The 20080-nt window shown below is 45.6% G+C and overlaps 3 protein-coding genes across 9 annotated transcripts in view; 1 reads left to right on the top strand and 2 right to left on the bottom strand.

The window, feature by feature from the left end:
- gpr39 (G protein-coupled receptor 39) overlaps positions 1 to 1893 on the bottom strand; it is a 12420-nt gene extending 10527 nt beyond the window's left edge. Inside the window, exon 1 of one of the 2 annotated variants that reach the window (XM_003962145.3) lies at positions 765 to 1893. In XM_003962145.3, coding sequence (XP_003962194.1) covers positions 765 to 1548 — 784 coding nt within the window. In that variant the 5' untranslated portion in view covers positions 1549 to 1893. 2 annotated transcript variants of the gene reach the window in all.
- A 945-nt stretch (positions 1894 to 2838) lies between these two features.
- Positions 2839 to 15753, bottom strand: LOC101078295 (solute carrier family 35 member F5). 6 transcript variants are annotated; one of them, XM_029833255.1, is made up of 15 exons: positions 15621 to 15753; positions 10379 to 10520; positions 9862 to 10011; positions 9644 to 9706; positions 8390 to 8471; positions 7389 to 7582; positions 7047 to 7128; positions 6879 to 6966; positions 6688 to 6746; positions 6499 to 6603; positions 6248 to 6407; positions 5708 to 5798; positions 5441 to 5595; positions 4388 to 4482; positions 2839 to 4230 (listed from the first exon to the last, which is right to left on the bottom strand). In XM_029833255.1, the coding sequence occupies exons 2-14, from the start codon at positions 10511 to 10513 to the stop codon at positions 4404 to 4406; spliced, it is 1443 nt and encodes a 480-aa protein (XP_029689115.1). In that variant the 5' UTR covers positions 10514 to 10520; positions 15621 to 15753; the 3' UTR covers positions 2839 to 4230; positions 4388 to 4403. The 6 variants fall into 6 exon arrangements, with proteins under 6 accessions (XP_029689115.1, XP_029689109.1, XP_029689103.1 ...); XM_029833249.1 differs by having other exon boundaries at positions 15584 to 15711; XM_029833243.1 differs by lacking the exon at positions 15621 to 15753 and adding an exon at positions 11452 to 11612.
- On the top strand, positions 12035 to 19924 carry sympk (symplekin). The gene is made up of 27 exons (XM_003962190.3): positions 12035 to 12224; positions 12467 to 12584; positions 12665 to 12730; positions 12917 to 12970; positions 13173 to 13246; positions 13330 to 13456; positions 13549 to 13798; positions 13883 to 14053; positions 14230 to 14469; positions 14572 to 14723; positions 14805 to 14955; positions 15046 to 15262; positions 15345 to 15495; positions 15601 to 15836; positions 15936 to 16017; positions 16240 to 16353; positions 16444 to 16591; positions 16746 to 16906; positions 17113 to 17221; positions 17366 to 17466; positions 17734 to 17824; positions 17926 to 18027; positions 18213 to 18400; positions 18492 to 18668; positions 18748 to 18825; positions 18945 to 19115; positions 19583 to 19924. The coding sequence occupies exons 2-27, from the start codon at positions 12522 to 12524 to the stop codon at positions 19745 to 19747; spliced, it is 3639 nt and encodes a 1212-aa protein (XP_003962239.3). The 5' UTR covers positions 12035 to 12224; positions 12467 to 12521; the 3' UTR covers positions 19748 to 19924.
- The last annotated feature ends 156 nt before the right edge of the window (positions 19925 to 20080 follow it).

The following is a 20080-nucleotide window of genomic DNA, read 5'->3' as shown; positions in this document are numbered from 1 at the left end:
AGAGAAACACTCTTATGTGTGTTGCAGCTGGGGTGTAGAGGGAGTCACTTCCTGAATGTAATAACGCTGCTTATAAACACATAAAATCATGGATTTTGGGGCATTATATTGACACAGTATAAATAAAAATAGGATAGAGGAGAAGGTGGGGGTCAGAGTGCAGCAGTGGACCCTGGCCAACAACCTGAAGCATCCATCCTGTGTGCTGCTCTAAACATGTTCACGCCCACCTCCATTCGGGGGCGTTGGGAATGCTGGGTTGGGAATGCTGGGTTGGGAATGCTGGGGTTTGTCCCAGTCGCCAACAGGTAAGAGAAGCACTCAACCACCACAGAAGGAAAAAGATTCAGTTCTTCCTCTCATTTGTTCTTTGGGTCAGTCTGTGGTGACCCTGGTGGGATCGAGGCTCCAGGAAAAGGTGCCTTTCTGCCCCTGTTTGTGTTCAAGCTCGTCTATAAATAAATAAATAGTGCTCCCACTAACAAACACAAGTGCTGCAGGACATTTGCAGGAAGGTTGAGCATAAACTCCGGGGAGCCTCTCTGTTGGAACGCCTGTCTGTTCCATCCACAGCCCAACCTGCAGGAGCCTGTATGCGTACATGAGCTGTCATATGGATGTTCGTAACACCGAAAACAAGAGAAACGTAACTGTACCATGGTGTAAAATAATCCGCCATCACACGACAGAGTCGACGCTGAGCCGAGAGCAACAGCAAACAGCAAAAGATATCAGCGTTAAAGATATAGAATGAATAACCCTACCAAGGAAAATGATGGTTTGCTTCCTGGCCATCTTCACCCTTGAACTTTCATGCTTGGAGGCTCTCTGGGTCCCGTTGGCGCCACCGTCCGCAGATCCCATTGGGTTCCGGAGGACAAGGATCATGGCGCGACACATGAAGGCCACGCAGATCAGCACGGCCATGTAGAGGATGAAGGCCCCGAAGATGCTGCACCTGTACATCACCCAGTGCTCCCTCAGGTTAGTGCAGAACGTCAGGTTCTGGACGGGGGCGTTCGCTCGGAGGGGAATGTGGCCTTGCGTTCCCGTGGCGATGAGCAGCGGCAGAGCCACGAGAAAGGACACCAGCCAGGCAAAGGCGATGAGGGCGTTGGTACGTTTTCCACTGAGGGCTTTGTAGCGGAATGGGTGGCAGATGGCCATGTAGCGTTCAAAGCTAAGCGTGGCTATGTTTACGATGGTGGCATAGCTGCAGGCCTCAAACAGGAAGTTGTATATCTTACAGGAGACGTTGCCTGACGCTGACGTGAACGGGAACCAGATGGCGCTGTAGAGCTCCACCGGCATACCGATGAGCAGCACCAGAAGGTCTGAGCACGCCAGACTGACCATGTGGTCGGTGACGTGCTTCTGCAGGTAGCCGTTCTGCTTAAGCACTTGGGTCACTCTGATAGTGACTGAATTACCCACAATACCCGTCACCAGCATGAGGCTGTAAAGGACGGTCAGGAAGATTTTGATGGGGTAGTTGGGTTCGAGCTCCCTCCAATCCTTCTCATCTGGTATCTCCACTTCCTCACTCATAGCTCAGACTCTTGTTTTCCTTTGAGCTTATCGGCTCTGCTGGGCGCTGTCCCCAAGACGGAGACACGAGTCAGAGGTGAGCCGTTTTCCAAGATAACAGCAGAGATTAATATCCTCTCCACGGAGTGCTATTCCAAACGCCGGGAAGCTCCAAATCACAAAAGGTGTTTCACTTTAGAACGCCAGATGCAGGAATCCTCAGGGCCTTGATCAAAGTATTCAGCGTCCCCAACCGTGCAGCACGTAGCCCAGAAACAGGTCCGCGTCCCATTCCTGCCTGAATCCTCCGAGGGTTGTGGGATCTCATCTGCCGGTTTTACCCCCGTCTGAGCAAAGTATCAGCCAACACACAACTCACACACACTTCCCCCGCCCACCTATTAGGGCAGGGCAGTTAACCATTAATCAGGCCTCTGAACGCTGCAGAATCAGATTTCCTTGGGAGGAACCATCTGTGCTTCTGGAGTGGAGAGGGTGGTGAAGGTAGAGCCGTGGAGGACGTCGCCTCACCTCAGCGGAATGAATGCGGTGACAGGGAAAATGGATGAGGAGGCTTTTCAGCCAAGTTGAAAAGTTCAGTTTGAAGGAGTCCAGGCAGGCGGAGGTGAAGAAGTCATTTTTCTCCGCGCTCATATGAAGCAGGCCTGTCGGCAATGTTGATGTTAGCGAAACACACGGCGAGTCCTACAGAAACAGGACTGAGTCACCGTTGGGTGGAGAAAACCTCACAGAGCTCCCAAAAAACGCCGCGAGACGTTTTAATTGAGACACAGCTGAAGGGCCGACTGCTTCGCGTAGCAGAACCTCTCCATTTGGGCCTCAGCTCATTTTAATTGTGCCTGAATTTCTATGACAGAAATCAGGTGAATGTGCTTCGAATCCCAATCCCAGTGCAGCAGAACATGAAGCGACCAGGACAAATAAAGCCCGATGGCTACAACGTGCGGACGCCTGTTTCAGCGGTCAGTGAAATAAAGAGCAATAGTGTTGAGTCATTAACTCACACTGAGCGAACATTAAACAGGAAACGTACATCAGGACGGGAGGCTGTCGGGACCGGACCCATCAGCCCCTGGACTGATAAGGTTCAGTAATAGATAAACATTCACAGGCCAAAAATGCTAATATTCTCTTCATTATGTACTGCAATAAATTCTTCTATAAGTTCTGGAACTGAGTGTTTAATGTGGTTTTGACTCGTAGGCCTGAGACAAAACAACATTTGAAAATTTAACACTTTGATTTACAAGTTTTCCTTGGAAATATTTTAAAATGTAGTGGAAACCTATAAACAAGCATTTTTATTTTTATTTTTTTTAGCAAATTTGACATATAAAAGATGCTCATGACTGTTCAAGCTTCATACCTGGACACAAGTCTTTAAAAAGATCATTTTTAATAGTGCAGTGTAAGTATGAAAAGAGGCTGGTAAAATAAAAAGAGAAGAAACTCAATAGTTGTTGCAGATAGATTCACAAGAAAAAGAACCTGAGGAGGAAAAACAAATAAAACCAGATAAAAATATAATTTAGTTTCAAAAAACACCAGTGACATAAGATGAACAAGAGTTGAAAACCTTTTTTTTTTTTTTAAAGTTGGTTGATTGGCAATAATGAACAACGTTAACATGTGTCTCTTAAAGTGCTCAGTCCGTTCACGACTCTCAGTGATCACTTCCTCCACCGTTACAAGAGCGAGTGCAGTTAAAACACCCAATAAAACAGGACGTCTCTAAAAGGAGGAGAGGAATAACATTTACGTTGCACTCCAGCCTGGAACACGTGCACCCTGGACAACATCCAGAGGCAGGCTGATCAAACGGATGCTCGTCAAAGTACAGAGAATACAAAAGAAATACGCTGGTCGGTCCACAAACTCACAGAACGGAACACGTCCAGAACAGGAAACCGTAGTGTTCCGAGGAATTTCACATCAAAACGCGTCACCAACCACAGTAATTACACTCATTTTTAAAAAAGGAAATGTTAATTACAGCGCTGGGTGTTTTAGCTTAGGGGGAAAGGTGGAATTGATTCACATTTAAACAGGAATGCTGTGTCAGAGCAACAAGCTAGCTGCTCACGAGACGCTTCCTCCTTCAATCGTAGTGTTTTTCTATTTTTGGTGAGGTCCACCTCCCGTAGAGGCCTTCAAATATCAGGGTACAGTATCGTGGGGAGGGTCGGGCGCTAACCCTCCACACCAGCGTGGAGCGGCACTTTGGGTATCATCGGTAACCAGTAGGAATTAAATCCGTTTCCATTTAACATTTTTAGGCCAATTTGCTGCCTGTGTATGTATTTATGTGAACTTTCAAACGCTGTGCAACACAACAGGAAAATGGAATGCCTGGACACATCAGAGAGGTTAGTGTGGTGTATCTGCCCCCTAACATGGACCCTAAAGAGCGAGGTTTGCCCCACAGCTGCTCCGTCTCTTAGTGTTGTACCGTTACATCTGCTCATGTGGTGGCGCTACAGTCATGACTGACGGCGTCCAGCGGTCCGAGCGCCGGCTTGAAAACATGACCAGGTCAGTCTGGGATGTGAGCAAAAAAAAAAACTGAAGCTGCAGGAAAAAATGTTGCCGTCGCAACGCTGTAAAAAATAAATAGATTTATTATGAGGCACTGGGGTGGTTCGACCACTCTGGATCCCAAATTGTCCGCTCGGAGATCCAAGCCTGGGGAGACAAGGTGAGATCATTTACATGGTACTCATATTCAAACATGGTGGAGAATTCTCACTTACGTACGTTGCTGATTAGTTTAGGGAAAGAAAATGGAAGATATTGCAGTACAGTTAAATTTAGATAAAAATTGAAGTGCTGAATCACTTACGTTTGATGTTAGATGGTTAACGGAAGCCCCCATCGCTGGGGGAGATGGTGTTCAGAGGAATAAGGCTCTCACACTGCTCGCTGTCTTCCGGTAGTCTGCAGGCAGGGGGAGCGGCGCGTCAATCATCATCACAGTCATCATCATGACAACCATTACTTTAATTTCCATCCCTCAGCAAGCGTTTACAGAAGAATGGAGGACAGTCAGTGGAGCGGATACATCCGATAAGAGAGCTAACCGAGCGAGGCTGAGTGACAAACTGCCTCCATTGTCCTCATGAGAACATCAGAGAAGAAAAGGACTCCTAAGTGTTAAGGTCAATTTATAGTTAATATGCCACAAAAGCGAAGGACATTTTTGTCTGTCACAAAGTTATTTAAGTGTAAAAGAATTTCCAGCCTAGTCGCGTGTCAACAAACTTCCAGTGGAGATCACTGGAGCAGCGTGTTCAGCCATCAGGAGCGCCTCTGTACACACTGCTGCTGTGTCTGTCGTTGATGCCATGGCAACCACGTTCGATGCTCTTACGGTTGATTAATCAAACAGAACCAAATAAGAGTCTCCTAAATGTTGCCCCGGTACATTTACGCCTTTATCGGTCTAATAAAGTGGCTGAAATCCTCAATGAGCGCGGCCTCAACTGTTGGGGCAGCAGATGTGATCGGTCCAAGAGAAGATCACATGATCCACGGTGGATTTCGAGATGGGTTTACAATCACTTTCCAGTTCATTCGCGCCTCTGTTGTGTTGGACTTGATTTGAATCCATTTTTCCCTCCACCCTTGAAACGATCCCCATCGGCTGCGGCTCCACATTGGCTGAACAGCTGGGCAGATGTTCTCTTCCTGAAATTTGGCACAGGCGAACAAACCTCTGCCGATGCCAGCCAGAGTTATATTTTAACCTTGTCACTTTAGCCAAAGTGCATCGGGCTGATCTAGAGCTCGTTTTCTCAACTTCCTGAAGGCAGGAGATGTTTTGACAGGAGTTATTTTGTGAAGATCTACTGCATGGAAAAGGATCACCTACGCCTCCGTCTGCAGGATCACGTACCTGTGGATGCGATGTTTCCTGCTAATAAAGACGTAAACTCTCCGCAGCGCCACCAGGACGGGATCCCAGTTGTTGTAATGGCACAAGAGCGTGGCGATGAAGAACGAGAGGAAGACGGGAACGGCCCCGGCAAAAAAGAGCCAAGAGAAACGCACCTATCGACAAGAGACGTGTTCCAGCTTCATTTCAACAACACCGACTCAAAGTTGCACGTTTTCACCACTTGGAATTTGGTGAAGAACCAAAGAACCGATTAGTGCAAATCACCTTTTGCATGCAAATATCTGCCAAGACTGACAGAGGAATGGTCAAGCTCAACGCCAGAGTTCCAATCAGGGACGACGTGAGGAAACAGCCCCTGTGAAGACAAAAACACGCCAACATTTTAGAAAAGATCCCTTCAACGAATGAGAGAATGTGAATTTTAGCTACTGCATTAGAACTAACAGAGAACTATAAGAATGTAGTCTTTTTTTTTTCTGAAGCGATTGAGCAGACGTTGGGTCCTGGCAGACGTTTGGTGTGGACACACCACCCCCCTGTGGTTTATAAGCCGAGTTATTCAGGAGCTACTTGTTTCTCATCCTGATGCTTCTCATTTGTTTGATGCATGGGAGACACGTAGGAAGTGGAACCAGCATCTTCATTTAAACACAGATTATACCTCCTGACTGACTGTAACTTATGTGAAGTAAGTGAAGAGGTCGACTGATCTTTGGTTTTGATCAAGACTTAATGACATAACTAAAATATAAGAAAATTGAACGATAGATTTTTGAACATACGGTCGTGTGGCCACGTGCTCACCAAAGCCAGAGGAACTCTGAGAGGACTGTTCCAATGAGACCATTAATGAGGATGTAAGGCCACACCATCTGGCTGGGAAGCTCAAAGGCCTCGAAGCCCGTGTAATGGAGCAGGAGGAAGCCGGGCCAAAGGAACAGCAGGTTGAACAGGCCCACAAACCCTAAAGGGAAGAAACCTTCCGTCGGTCACGATGCCAACGACTTCATGGACCAACATGCTGGAGCTTGTGTCGATACTGAGGGTTTCCTCACCAAAGAACATTGGGATATCAAGCTTATCCTCCCGATCCACCCGTCTTTTGATCATTACGATGTAGACGGCGTACAGCATCGCCCCGACCAGCGACCATAAGGAGCCTATAATCACCCAGAAGTCCGTTAGATTCAGGAAGAGGCACTGATGCTAAATCCTGACGGATAACTCACTAAATCCGGGGTTACCTGTGACGCCCTTGTCGTTGTCCATGCTGGAGATGCTCACGAGGGCGACGCCTCCTATGCTGGAGAAGAACATGAAACTGTGACAGATGAAAGATTCTCATTTAAGTAGCAAATGATTTATGAGCTTCGTTGGCAAAACTACATAACCTTCTTCACCCTGACTGTATCCGCCGAGCTCTGACAGCACTTACCTCAGAACCACAGCTAACAGTTTGGACAAGGTGAAGCGGTCGTTGCTGTTGCTGGGGAATATGGCTGCGAGGATGAGCGTAAACAGGCCTGAAAGGGAGAACAATCAACCCCAGTGCTCACAACAGCGTCTATTTCCTTCATTAAGCAGTTTCGTTAAGAGCGTTCACCTGAGGTGGATGACAGGATGTTGACGATGGCGACCTGCGTGTCGGACAGGGCCTCCTGATAAGACAGGTTAGCCAGGAACCACTGGAAGAGAAACAGGAAGTGATCTGCTAAGACGTGTACAACACCTGTGCTTGTTGAGCCCGCTACTGCTCAGGCCTCATTTCTACAATTTATTCCACCAAATGTGTTGGTTTAAAAAAAAAAAAAAAAAAACACTTTCTGAAACAAAAACAGCATCCTGGAGGCTGAGGCTCAAAAAGAGCAGTGGAACTAGATACAAGTTTAGCGTTTTCACATGAAAACAGGGCCAAAAGCTGAGATCTCCTCTGAGGTTCACTCACCACGAAGCAGAAGAAAAAGCTGATCTTGGCCACATCGGTGACGGTGAGCTTTCCTACAGTTCGCAACATGGCCTCGTGGTCTTTGGCCGCTGGGTAGGACATTCGGGACAGTTTGGCCTCCAGGGCTTGAGTAGAAGGAAGCTGACGCACCTCCATGACGTTACTAAAACGCACCCGATGCTTTTTGGAAGCTGCTTGGAGAAGGAGAGGGAGGGAAAGAGAGAGAGAGGGAGGTAGAGAGAGAGAGGGAGGTAGAGAGAGAGAGAGAGGGAGGGAGGGAGGGAGAGAGAGAGGGAGGGAGGTACAGAGAGAGAGAGAGAGGGAGGTAGAGAGAGGGAGAGAGGGAGGTAGAGAGAGAGAGGGAGGTAGGAGAGGGAGAGAGGGAGGTAGGAGAGGGAGAGAGGGAGGTAGAGAGAGAGAGAGAGAGGGAGGGAGGGAGAGAGAGAGGGAGGGAGAGAGAGAGGTAGGAGAGGGAGAGAGGGAGAGAGAGGGAGAGGGAGGTAGGAGAGGGAGAGAGGGAGGTAGAGAGAGAGGGGGGGAGAGAGGGAGGTAGAGAGAGGTAGAGAGGGAGAGAGGGAGGTAGGAGAGGGAGAGAGGGAGGTAGAGAGAGAGAGAGAGGGAGGTAGAGAGAGAGAGAGGGAGGTAGAGAGAGAGAGGGGGGAGAGGGAGAGAGGGAGGTAGAGAGAGAGAGGGAGGTAGAGAGAGAGAGAGGGAGGTAGAGAGAGAGAGAGGGGGAGAGACAGAGAGGGAGGTAGAGAGAGAGAGGGGGGGGAGAGAGAGAGGGAGGTAGGAGAGGGAGAGAGGGAGGTAGAGAGAGAGAGGGGGGGGAGAGGGAGGGAGGGGCAGAGAGGGGGAGGGAGAGAGAGAAATTGATCAACAGACAGAAGATTTGACTGCATTTATTTGCTCTTTCAGGCACAGTGATGTGAAAATGAGGTCAGCCAAAAGTTGATCTCTGATTCTGCTGATAAACCAACCAAACACAACAGCAACGTACTCACAAGCTTCACAGTCACCCTTTAAGGGTTCGGAATGATCAGCAGGAACGTCCTGGACCTTCAGGGGAACGTACAGCGGCTCACTCTGAAACAACAGAAGTGAATCACAAACGGGAGAAGCTCCGTTCTGCAGGACCTTTGTGTCACCTTTCAATCTGCTCTCTTTCTCTTCTAAGATGGACAAACGGACATTATAACATTCAACATAAGGATATTTCTGTTATCCACACAGCCTAGAAATGTCTCCCTGGTAAAATAGGTAAAAAATTTCCACTTTAACTTGTGTAACTTGTATCTTTTCATTACTGTTCTTCTATTAGATCTTTTCCCTACTAGCTGCAACATTAGCTGCACCCCAGACAAGGAAGTGACCTCCTCCTCACCAAGTAGACCAGCGTTGTTATTTCTGGTGTAGTTTTTCTGCCCCCCCCCCCCCCCCCTTCTGTATTCATCAACAGGTATCACCACCTTCATAGTTGTATGCTGACCTATTGACCTCCGACCCCGCTGACCCACTCAACTCGACTCTACCGGCAGCTTATTCTAATTAATATAATGTATCTCTATGGTCTCTACCTATTCTCTCCTCTACCTTCTCCCCCTCCCCTCCTCTCCTCCCCCCTTCTCCTCTCTCTTTACCCAGCCCCCCATCAGCAGGAGGGTCCCCCTACATGAGCCTGGTCCTGCTCAAGGTTTCTTCCTGTTAAAGGGGAGTTTATTCTTGCCACTGTTGCTTGTTGGGGGTCAGGCCCTGGGATTCTGGAAAGCGCCTAGAAACAATTTAGATTGTAACAGACGCTACATAAATAAAGATTGACTGATTGATTGATTGATTGATTGATTGATTGATTGATTGATTAAATGAACATCTAAGAGCTGCTTAAGATATTTTATACTTTAAGTTTCACAACCAGTGATGCTGCTGAAGACTTTTAAAAGAATCAGCAAGCTACAGATGTCTGTTCAGTGATGTTCAGTCAAACCAGAGCACCATCATCACCCAGACAACCGGAAGATAACAGCTCCACAAAACAGTGAAACAAGCTTTTAGTACTTAAAATACTGGATTTGATGTCAAACTAAAACATAACTTGTGACAAAGTCATGAAAAATAAAAAACTACAAACTACAGTGATGATAAAAAAAATAAATCTTCAAAATATTAGATCTCAAAGCAAAGATCTAAAAATACTGTCCTCTAGTTCGCGCCAAAAAAAACCCAAGAGATTTATGTCAGAAAACAGAATAATTACATACCAAACAATTATTTACAGTACTGTCAGTGGCGCACGGTGCAAAATAAGCCTCAGCATCAGCAAACTGCAAGAACAAGTGATTCAAATCGTCATCTTGGTGACAAACAACCACAATTTCAAAATGTCATAAAATGGACATTTCAACACAGACCTGTAGAAGCACACACTGCCCCCCCCCCCCCCCTCCCCCCAGCAGTGTATTAATGGGTAACGACTTACAAATGCAACGTGGCGACGCTTCAGAGAGCCGGTGCACTGCTGCCTCCAGGGACGCCACAGCAGGAACCCCAGCAAATACAGCACAAACATGGAGGTCTTGGTAAAGGTGCTGAAGAAGGGTTTGTTGTATTCCTGCTGCTTGAAAATGTACTAAAGGAAGAATCAACAGGGAGATACAGTAAGGACACGGCTGGAGAGCCTTATTAATTTGCATTTCAAGTTTATCAAAAAAGAATTGTGAGACTTATACCATTTTAAATGAGTGCAGTACTGTTTAAAGGGCTCGTGTGCCTTATATCTGCTAATATTTCTAGAATTTTCTGATGCTGTCAATCAGCAGCCTCATTTGCTGATATATAATCACTAGGAGGCTGAAATTTAATGTTTTCATTGTTGATGTGGGCATTTTTTGCAAAATAGGTCTGACTAAGTGCAACATCTGCATTTTTAAGTCGATTTATTCCTCAGTGAGTGTTTGTATGGATAAATTGTCATCTCGTGCTGCTGCCGTGCTTACTGAGGTCAGCTCAGAGGAGGCGACCCAGATGACATCAACCAGCAGGAGGATCAGTAGGCCAAGAAGCATCCGTCTGCGCTGTGCCGCAGGACCACTCTGGGAGCTCATCCGGTTCATGACGAACACCCACTCCATCAGGTGGCTGGCATGTAATACACAGACCAATGTGTGGATCAGTTCATTCATTAGTATTATCCACTAGTTATTCCCAGGATAAATAAAACTTACATATCAAATCAGTTCAGTGCTACCAACCACTAGCAATGAAAATGGTTATAAAACATAATAACTAACAGAACCTCTTGTCTTGAACCAGCAGTTTAAGAAGATAATTTTCTTAAATATTTGTTAGGTTAAATGTTGATATTCAGAAAATTAAAGCAGATTCATTGTAAATAATAGAAGCCCCCCAAGGTTTTTAATGGGCTCATCACTATTGTCAACTTTCTTCCATTACAACATTCAACTTCAGACTCATTTACACCACCTAAGGACAAGCTTGAACAAAGATCTAGAAATATGAAATGAAAGCAACCTGGAAAATAAAAGGTAAAGTCTGTAATTACAATGCTTACATTACACTTAATTGTGATATAATAGACCGATTTACCTGGAAGTGTGACAGTCCGAATAGTTATTCTCAAACAAAGACCATGTTTTGAAATGTGAAATAAACCGACAAACAACAAATGCAATCAGCAACGCTATTCATGCTGCATATCAGTGTCACATAGCTGTTTGAGCTGTATTTATATTTAACTATAAACTGCACTGAAAACTCGAGCTGCAGTGTTTATACATATTGTTAGCGTAGGTAACATATGTCTCTGCTTTTCGAAGTCTGCGTCCGGCAGCTGAGAGCTAGTTGAAAGGCTTGCATGTGAATTATTCTTAAATAAAAGAAACCCATAAAGTCGGCTGCACGTTTACGCAGTTAGTAGATGCTTCAAGTTAAAATATTGGAGCTAACGTTAGCAAATAGCGATCATTGACTGGCTAACTTGCGATGACCAGCTTATTGCTGAGAAGTTGGTTGAATAAGCCAGTTTAAAGGTTCGATCACACGTTCTCACCTGATAACGCAACGTCCTTCATTTACTTTGTCTTAGTACTAAATTGCGTCATCGTTTAAAGCTAAAATATTGACTAGCAAAGTATAAATTTACAGCAGAGCGATTGACGTCCCAGCGCTTGTAAACATTAGCACACCCTGCCCTCTTCATGATCAGGTGACATCACCCACGTGGTGCTGATGCTGCTGGGATTTGTAGTCTTAATGATGACTTTTCATTAATGTTTGTCTGCCTTGTTAGCAAATTAACTCAAAACGTTATAAACGGATTTTAGTGACATAATTGTTGATAAAGGGCCAAGAAAGAGCTGATTAAATTTTGGAGATGTTCCGAATTCCGGAGGGTCTTTGATCTTCCAAAGATTCCAAAGATGATGTGTGGAAGATAGAAAATCTACTTAGGAGGTAAAGGAATTAGTAGTATTAACTCCAACAACAATGTTGGTTGTTCAAAGATTATAGTGTTTAACGGTTCTATCTATCCTAAATCCGACTCAGTAGGTGGTGATATTGCTGCTTGAAATGTGTAGAAAACTGCGACGAAGAAGAACTAGAACTAGAAGAAGAAAAAAGAGGAAGAAGATTGTTTGCGCATGCGCGAAAGCGATATGGTGCAGGTCTGGTTCCGGATGCAGATTGGGTACCGACAGGCAGCTTCCATAATAAGTTAGATAAGCTGTTATTCTTACAAAACGTATTGTACAAATTGTAATGTCCTATATTAAATCACATTCATTCACTGTTTCTAAGCCGAAGTAAAGAATCGTTGTAACGGTAAGTACGTATCTCAGTTGGACTATAATGTGCACAGAGCTCCTGAGGTTAGCAGAAAGCTAGCATGTTGGTAGCGCGCCACAAAGAATCTATAGGCGAAACAGCCTAAAGTCATGTAAATATGACTAAACATTTAACTAAAAGCTAAAATCCTCCACATACCTCACCATGTAAATGCCCGGTTCTTCTGGACCAGACTAACCTATCATTGCTAAGTGATAATCATGCTCACTTGTTTACAGTGTATTTTGGAGTCTGAAGATTATGCCTATATTGTAAGAGAAACTTTGCAGCACAATGGACATGCCTACTCAAGAGGAGGCGACTCCTAGTGACATCGATATGACGACGAGTGAAAGGGTATGCACTAACATTTAAGTATTAGATCTGGGTTAGCAATTAGCGTCAGATCGCACCTTAAGTCTGCATTTCCATTCCAGGTGGTTGATCTTCTTAATCAGGCTGCCCTGATTTCTGCAGATGAAAAACTAACCATTCTTAAACAGGTTTGTAGTTGCTTCAAAGCCATTACTTATTGTTGTGATTTTTTTTTTGTAAAGTCAAACATTTGATACTTCAAAACTAATTGAGCATGTAGACTGGAGCATATTGAGGGAGTGGAAGGAAGGCCATAGATGCTGTTGTCCAGTCTTGATGAGATACATGTGTGGAATAAAGTTTATTATTTCTAGGTCCAGGAGCTAATCATCAATAAGGACCCCTCCCTTCTCGATAATTTCTTGGATGTAAGTAAACCCGTATGCTGATTTCCTTCCCAACTAACTAATGAATGAATACATTAAAAATGAGTGAATGGTCATGTTAGTTGGTTTTCTGGACAAAACAATCCTCGAGGGAAAAAATGCTTGGATTTTTTGTGTGCGTCTGATCTGTATTTTTATGCTGATTTCATGTCATGAATGAAATATTTCATTCATATCTCTATAGGAAATGATTGCCTTTCAAACTGACAAATCTATTGAAATAAGAAAATTTGTCATTGGCTTCATAGAAGAAGCATGGTGAGTTACTAGAGTCAAAGTTTCACTGAGGTTAATGAATATAGGCCGCTGTTTAACCTTTCACCTGGTTTCATCTTATCCAGTAAGAGGGACAACGAACTCCTCCTTCGCCTGATTGCCAATCTGAACATGTTGCTGAAGGATGAAGGTGTGAACGTGGTGAAGAAAGCCATCCTCACACTCACTCAGCTGTACAAAGTTACTCTTCAGGTAAATACACTTCTAACTGGTTCAGTTCTTCGCAAAGATAAGTTATCACTGACGTCTCTTGTCTCCCCCCCACTCCGTTTTCTCCCTGCCAGTGGTTGGTTCGCTCTAAAACGGTGTCGGAGAGGCAGGAGGCATGCTGGGATCTTGTCACGCAAATGAAAGGGGACGTCCTTGCCTTGTTGGATTCTGAAAACGATGGCATTCGCACTCATGCCATCAAATTCACAGAATCGTTAATCATCACTCTGTCAGCACGGACATCAGATTCGGACATTCCGAAGCGTCAGGAGAGTGACATCAGTTTGGATAAAGTTCCCAAAGATCACTCGTACATTCGTTATGGTATGGATGATTAAAACAACAGCTGTGAAGAGAGTGTTGACACGGTCTTTCATCTGCTGAGACTGTTACCATGTGTATCGGCAGATGTTTTATCTGAGGAGGGGAAGTTGGCACTGGAAAAGCTGCTGAAGTTCATGATTCATCCGGCCATTTCCAGCATCAACCTCACCACCGTGCTGGGCTCTCTGGCCACTGTGGCTCGTCAGAGGCCAATGTTCATGTCAGAGGTGGTGCAGGCTTATGAGACATTACACGGTGGGTGATCTTACGCAGCACTGAGTTCCAAAAAAACATATTTGGCCAGAATATCTTTTAAAAATGACTCATGATTATTGAAAATGTCACTCCCAGTCCACCACCAGTTGCCCTCCTTCCAACAAATAATGTCAGACTGCTTCTACTGAAATGCTTGTATGTTTCACCCCTTGCAGCAAACCTTCCTCCCACTCTGGCCAAGTCTCAGGTCAGCAGCGTAAGAAAGAACCTGAAGCTGCACTTGGTGTCAGTCCTCAAGCACCCCTGCAGCCTTGAATTCCAGGGCCAGATCAGCACTCTGCTGCTGGACCTGGGGATGCCGCAGAGCGAGATAACGCGTTCCACCCCGGCTCCACGTGAACCGCGCAAAAGAACTCGCCAAGAGCAATACACAGAGGGAAAGAAGGTCAAGATGGGTGAGTCCTGACTGTTGTCAGACACTTAGGTCCAATTATTGATATTTAGCAACTTTTTTGGATGCAGCGCATTCTGCCTGATTTTAAAAACACTTAATGCAGAGCCAGCCTTGATGGAAGATGACGATGATAAAGAGGAGCCGGCCCCCCTGGCAGTCCCTAAACCCACCACTGTTCCAGTGGCCCAGTCTGCGATCGATCTGACTGCAGAATTCCTGCACCCGCTGCTCAACCCCGAAAATGTGGCCAACCTGGTGAGCGGCAAGAACCACCTGATCTTCTTCAAATGTCTGTATCAGAAAGGACCTCGTCACTCGTTCCCTGTCTTATTTCAGGTTCTCATCAGTATGGTGTATCTACCGGATGTCATGCCAGCATCCTTCCAGGCCACATACACTCCGGTGGAGTCCGCAGGCACCGACGCCCAAATTAAACATCTGGCTAGGCTAATGGCTACACAGATTACTGCAGCAGGAATGGGTCCAGGTTAATCACCAAGACAGTTGGCATTAAAATGTTGTCACTCTTGGGGAAAACATTTTTATATATTAATGTTTTGGTTTTTTTTTTTTTTAGGACTGGAGCAGTGCAAAGCCAGAGAGAACGACGCGGGCAAAGACGACGTCGACGATGAGTCTGGTTCTAAAGACCACCTCATCAAGCGTAAAATCCCAACTGTGATGATGGGACAAGCAATTTCTGTGGTGGGAGGTTACACAGAAAAGGCTGAGGAGACGGCGCCCGCAGCAGTGAAGAGGCTCCCTGAACCCATCCTTCCTACAACACAAACCAAGTCAGCCGTTAAAACTTATGGCAGCCCTCTGCTGTGGCCGTAGTTTTAACCTCTAACCCTCCGTAATCTTGTCCTGTTGCAGACTGGCTGGAACTAGCGGAAGGAAAAAAGTGTTCAGACTGTCTGATGTCATCCAGCCTTTATCAGAGAGCCAGATCGAAGCCTTGACCTCCAAAGCAATCAAACGTATCCTGCATTCAGAGAAGGCCATCGCTCAAAGTGGCATGTCCCATGTAAGTGAGCCTGCCGGTGTAGTCAAAAGAAGCCATTTTGCGTGGCTGGAGTGCCGCCAAGTAAAATCAGTAAAGGTGAGAAACTCACTTGAATATGTGCTGCAGGTTCGAGTGAAGCTGCTCACCAGGCTCGTGACACAGTTTGATGGGATGATGAAAGACGACGTGCTCAAGTTTGTCCTGGAGGACATCAGGGCGAGGAGCGACCTGGCTTTTTCTCTCCTCTACCAAGAGTACAACACTTATCTCAGCCAGCTGCCATCCGGGCTGCTGGACAGCTACGACCACTGTCTCTACACTCTTCTGTCAGGCCTGCAGGAGAAACCAGAGCAGAAAGACGGGTAAGAACAAAGACCATTATTTAAACCTGACCTTACATGGACCTTGTATCTGTCTGCTGAAACTGAGGCACATTTGGGGTCCTGTCCCGTTTCTTCCAGACTTTTTACAAAGCTGGTCTTAGAAGCTCCTGTTATAACAGAATCAGCACTGGAAGTAATACGACGTTACTGTGAGGATGAGGTAAGGGACGCCCAAACCTGCACATCACGATGATCCCTCACTCAGGTCAATTGTCTTTCATTTAAAAGATCAGCATGATGTACATCTACCAGAGGGGAATAAAAATATAACATAGTGTACTTAAACACACAAGTGCAGGTCAATTTTGGGGTTTACCAGGTAATGCTGGTTTGGTCTGTCGTGCCTCTCGTAGCCGTTTCACTGATGAAACCTTCATTTCAGTCCCGTGTGTATTTGGGCATGACGACTCTGAAGGAGCTCATCGTCAAACGTCCCTCCAGGCAGTTTCAGTACCTGCACGTCCTTTTGGATCTCAGCTCACACGAGAAAGAGAAGGTGATAACCGTTAGACTGTATTCATGGCGAATTATGTCTTTAGTCTTGTTATTTCTTCATCTCTTGTGTTGTGTGTTGTATTTTTCCCAGGTCAGGACCACTGCCCTGGCTTTTCTTAAGAGAATGTATGAGAAAGATCATCTCAGGGACTATATTGAGAAGTTTGCCCTTAACTACATGCAGTTGCTTGTCCATCCCAACCCTCCCTCTCTGCTGTTTGGGGCTGACAAGGACACAGGTGAAGGACAACCTTTGATGATAAAAACATCTTAGATAACTTCTGTGATGTGACAGCTAGCATTTTTCCCTGCATTGTTAGCAGTGTTTTTAGAAACAAGCTGTATTTAAAGCGCCATCGTTGTTCACCTCAGAGTGTTTTGTGTGTGACACAGAGGTTGCTGCTCCCTGGACTGAGGACACAGTCAGACAATGTCTCTTCCTCTATCTGTCCTTGCTGCCTTTAAACCACCAGCTGGTGCACGAACTGGCTTCTGTCTACACGGAAGCCATTGCTGACATCAAACGCAGCGTGCTGCGAGCGATAGAGCAACCTGTAAGTCTCTTCTCACTCCTGCACACTCATTCATTATTCATTATTAAACTACGGGAATCCTTTTTTTCCCCCTTCTAAATCCTCAACTGTCAGGATTGTTTTTGGCTGCTGATGTCTGTTTCCTAGCAACTGGGGTTAGTTTTAATGCATGTGTTGCCCCTACTGGGTTTCTTGGTTTAAAATGTGTTGAATTTTGTTGGTTGCAGATTCGTGGAATGGGGATGAACTCCCCTGAGCTGCTGCTGTTGGTGGAAAACTGTCCTAAAGGAGCAGAGACATTGGTCACCAGATGTCTTCACATTTTGACAGATAAAGGTAAGAAAGCCAGAGAATGTAATGACACGTTCTGATTCCAACAGCAGACAAAACATGTTATGACTTGATGAATGACGACCCACGTGGACATGAGTGCTGTAAAAAGATCATGGCGTGTAAAACTAGTTTCTATCTTGCTGTCAGTGCCTCCGTCTCCAGAGCTGGTGGAGAGAGTGAGAGACCTTTACCACAAACGGGTGCCTGATGTTCGCTTCTTAATTCCAGTCATAAATGGCCTGGAGAAGGTAAAAACCCTTTTTGACTTATCACCCTAATGCTTGCTAATCACCTTTTTTAACCCTCCATCAGTGTTGTAAAATTAGGTTGAGGTAAACATCGTACACACATGCGGCAGACGTGTTCTGCTTTTGATAAGTTCAGAATATCCAACGCAGCTAACGAGACGGAAAAGCTGCTTTATATTCAGATCTTTCATTGGAAGAGTTCCAATCTCAATAACTAATTATTAAATGACTGAAAATCATGGTTTGTTCTATTGTTTCCCTGTATAGAGTGAAGTCATTCAAGCTCTCCCCAAGCTAATCAAACTCAACCCCATCGTGGTGAAGGAGGTGTTCAACCGTCTGCTGGGCACTCAGCACAGTAAGTGATGAATGGCCATCAGCCTCGTGCATGGCCACGTGCGCTGGCTGGCTTTATTCAGCAGAGGGGCTCTAAACTCCCGACTGTGGGCTGTTTTTCAGGCGAGGGAAGCTCGACTGTGTCTCCGCTCACCCCGGGAGACCTGCTGATCGCTCTACACAACATCGACTCCAACAAGTGCGACATGAAGTCAATCATCAAAGGTCAGGTTCTGACTTGATTTGTATATAGTTCTTTCAATGAATCATTCCATATAATATTAAGGCATTGAAATAAAGGTAAAGAATTGGAGCCACGTTATTTTAATAATATACAGTACAATGAAGATTGTGAGCACGTTATACACAACAGAGGTGTTTGTGAACTGTGGTCGTGTTCTTCACCCCAGCTACCAACCTTTGCTTTGGCGAGAAGAACGTATACACGTCGGAGGTGTTGGCAGTGGTGATGCAGCAGCTGATGGACCAGAACCCTCTCCCCATGCTGCTCATGCGGACCGTCATCCAGTCCCTCACCATGTATCCCCGACTGGGAGGCTTCGTCATGAACATCCTGTCCCGCCTCATCATGAAGCAGGTCTGCTTTAAACCCCCAGCCCAAATATTCCTGGTTTCTATAGCAACCACTTTCCCTGGTCTCACACTCGTCACTCCGGACTCCCGTGCAGGTGTGGAAGTATCCCAAGGTGTGGGAAGGGTTTGTGAAGTGCTGCCAGAGGACGAAGCCTCAGTCGTACAGCGTCCTCCTGCAGCTCCCCTCCGCTCAGCTCACCAGCATGTTTGAGCGCTGCCCAGAAATGAGGGAGCCTCTGCTGCAGCACGTGCACTCGCTCACGCCCCACCAGGTAACCTCACTTCAAACGTCCTACGACTGGATTTCAGTTTGCTGCTAACGGCTTCTGTGTTGTTTGTCCTGGGGAGCAGCAAGCTCACATACCTACCTCCATCATGACGGTGCTGGAAGGAGAAAAGAAGCCAGACGAGCCTGTCAGGGAGAACGAGGTATTGCCGGATGATATATGAAGAGCCTTGGATGTGAAGTGCAACCCACTGTGTCGGTTGGGTGGGCCTTGATTTTAGCATCGTTATGACCGTGTCTCCTTTCGCCTGTAAACGCACAGTTGGAACCACTGTCTGCAGCAGTTGAAGAGCAGGTTCCTGACTCGCCCTCTCAGGAGACGTCAGTCCAGCAGGTGACCGACGTGAAGGAGGATGAAGAACCGATGGAGCAGGAAGAATCGACTCCAGTCATACAGGAAGAAAGTGACCCCGTTTCCCAAGAGGCCCCAAAGGTTACAGTTCACCTCCTTTTCTTTGTACTTCAGCGAACTAATTATGTGTGAACCTGCTCCTTTTCTCTACCTGAATATATGTTTCAACATTTAAATTGGGGGTTTAATAACGTGAAGGACTATCTATGCACTGTTGCATCAGAACGGGAATATTCAGGATGCAGAATAAGGAGTTTTTGTAGTAGGAAAGGCTGAGCTGTGTGTTAACTGCAACTAAATGAAACATTTGCTGCTATTTATCTTTTTAACCTTCGCACAATGGCTGTTCGGATTTCTTACATAATGACCAGATAAGATTAGTGAAACGGATTGAAGCAGCATTATCCTCTTTAACAATCCTAAAACATCCGGTGTTAAAAGATGTTACTAGTTCTTTCTATTAGCAAAATTATCGTATATTAAAAATTGAGATAAATGTTACTACTATTATTGTTTTGTCCCGTAACCTCAATGATGTTTGTGTTCAGGTGGATGTAGCTGAAGAATCAACAATGTCACCTGAGCGGGAGTCGCCTGAGGAGCTGATGGAGACGTCCCAGCCTGAAGCATCGCCACCCCAGGAGCCTGAAAAGGACGTTGAGGCTGCTTCTAATGAGCCCGAGGCTGAAAGTGAAAAAGAAACTGTTGAATGAACATCACCATTTCAACCCTCTATCCTGTCCAGCAGACCCACTGATCAAACATAAAGGAATATAGGAATAAACCTAGTTGAACACGGACATTTGTGCAAAAATTCGTATTTTCATTTGTACTGGCAACTTTACTGGCTGTGAAACACGGAGTCCCAAATAAACATTTTTGATATGCTCTTTGCTGTTTGCATTTAAAGATACAGTATATACAATTATTGAGGTATTGATGTAGCTACAAGAAACGCCCCTTCATCTGTACGTTATCAAGCACTGATCAACGATTGGATCAAATCTTTGGCGGGCTGGACGAGCGTCAACCAATCAGGAGCCTGA

Source organism: Takifugu rubripes, chromosome 1, assembly GCF_901000725.2.
Source record: "Takifugu rubripes chromosome 1, fTakRub1.2, whole genome shotgun sequence".
Classification (NCBI taxonomy): domain Eukaryota; kingdom Metazoa; phylum Chordata; class Actinopteri; order Tetraodontiformes; family Tetraodontidae; genus Takifugu; species Takifugu rubripes.
The sequence above is the reverse complement of the archived record's forward strand: the minus strand, read 5'-3'. Positions and strand labels throughout refer to the sequence as shown.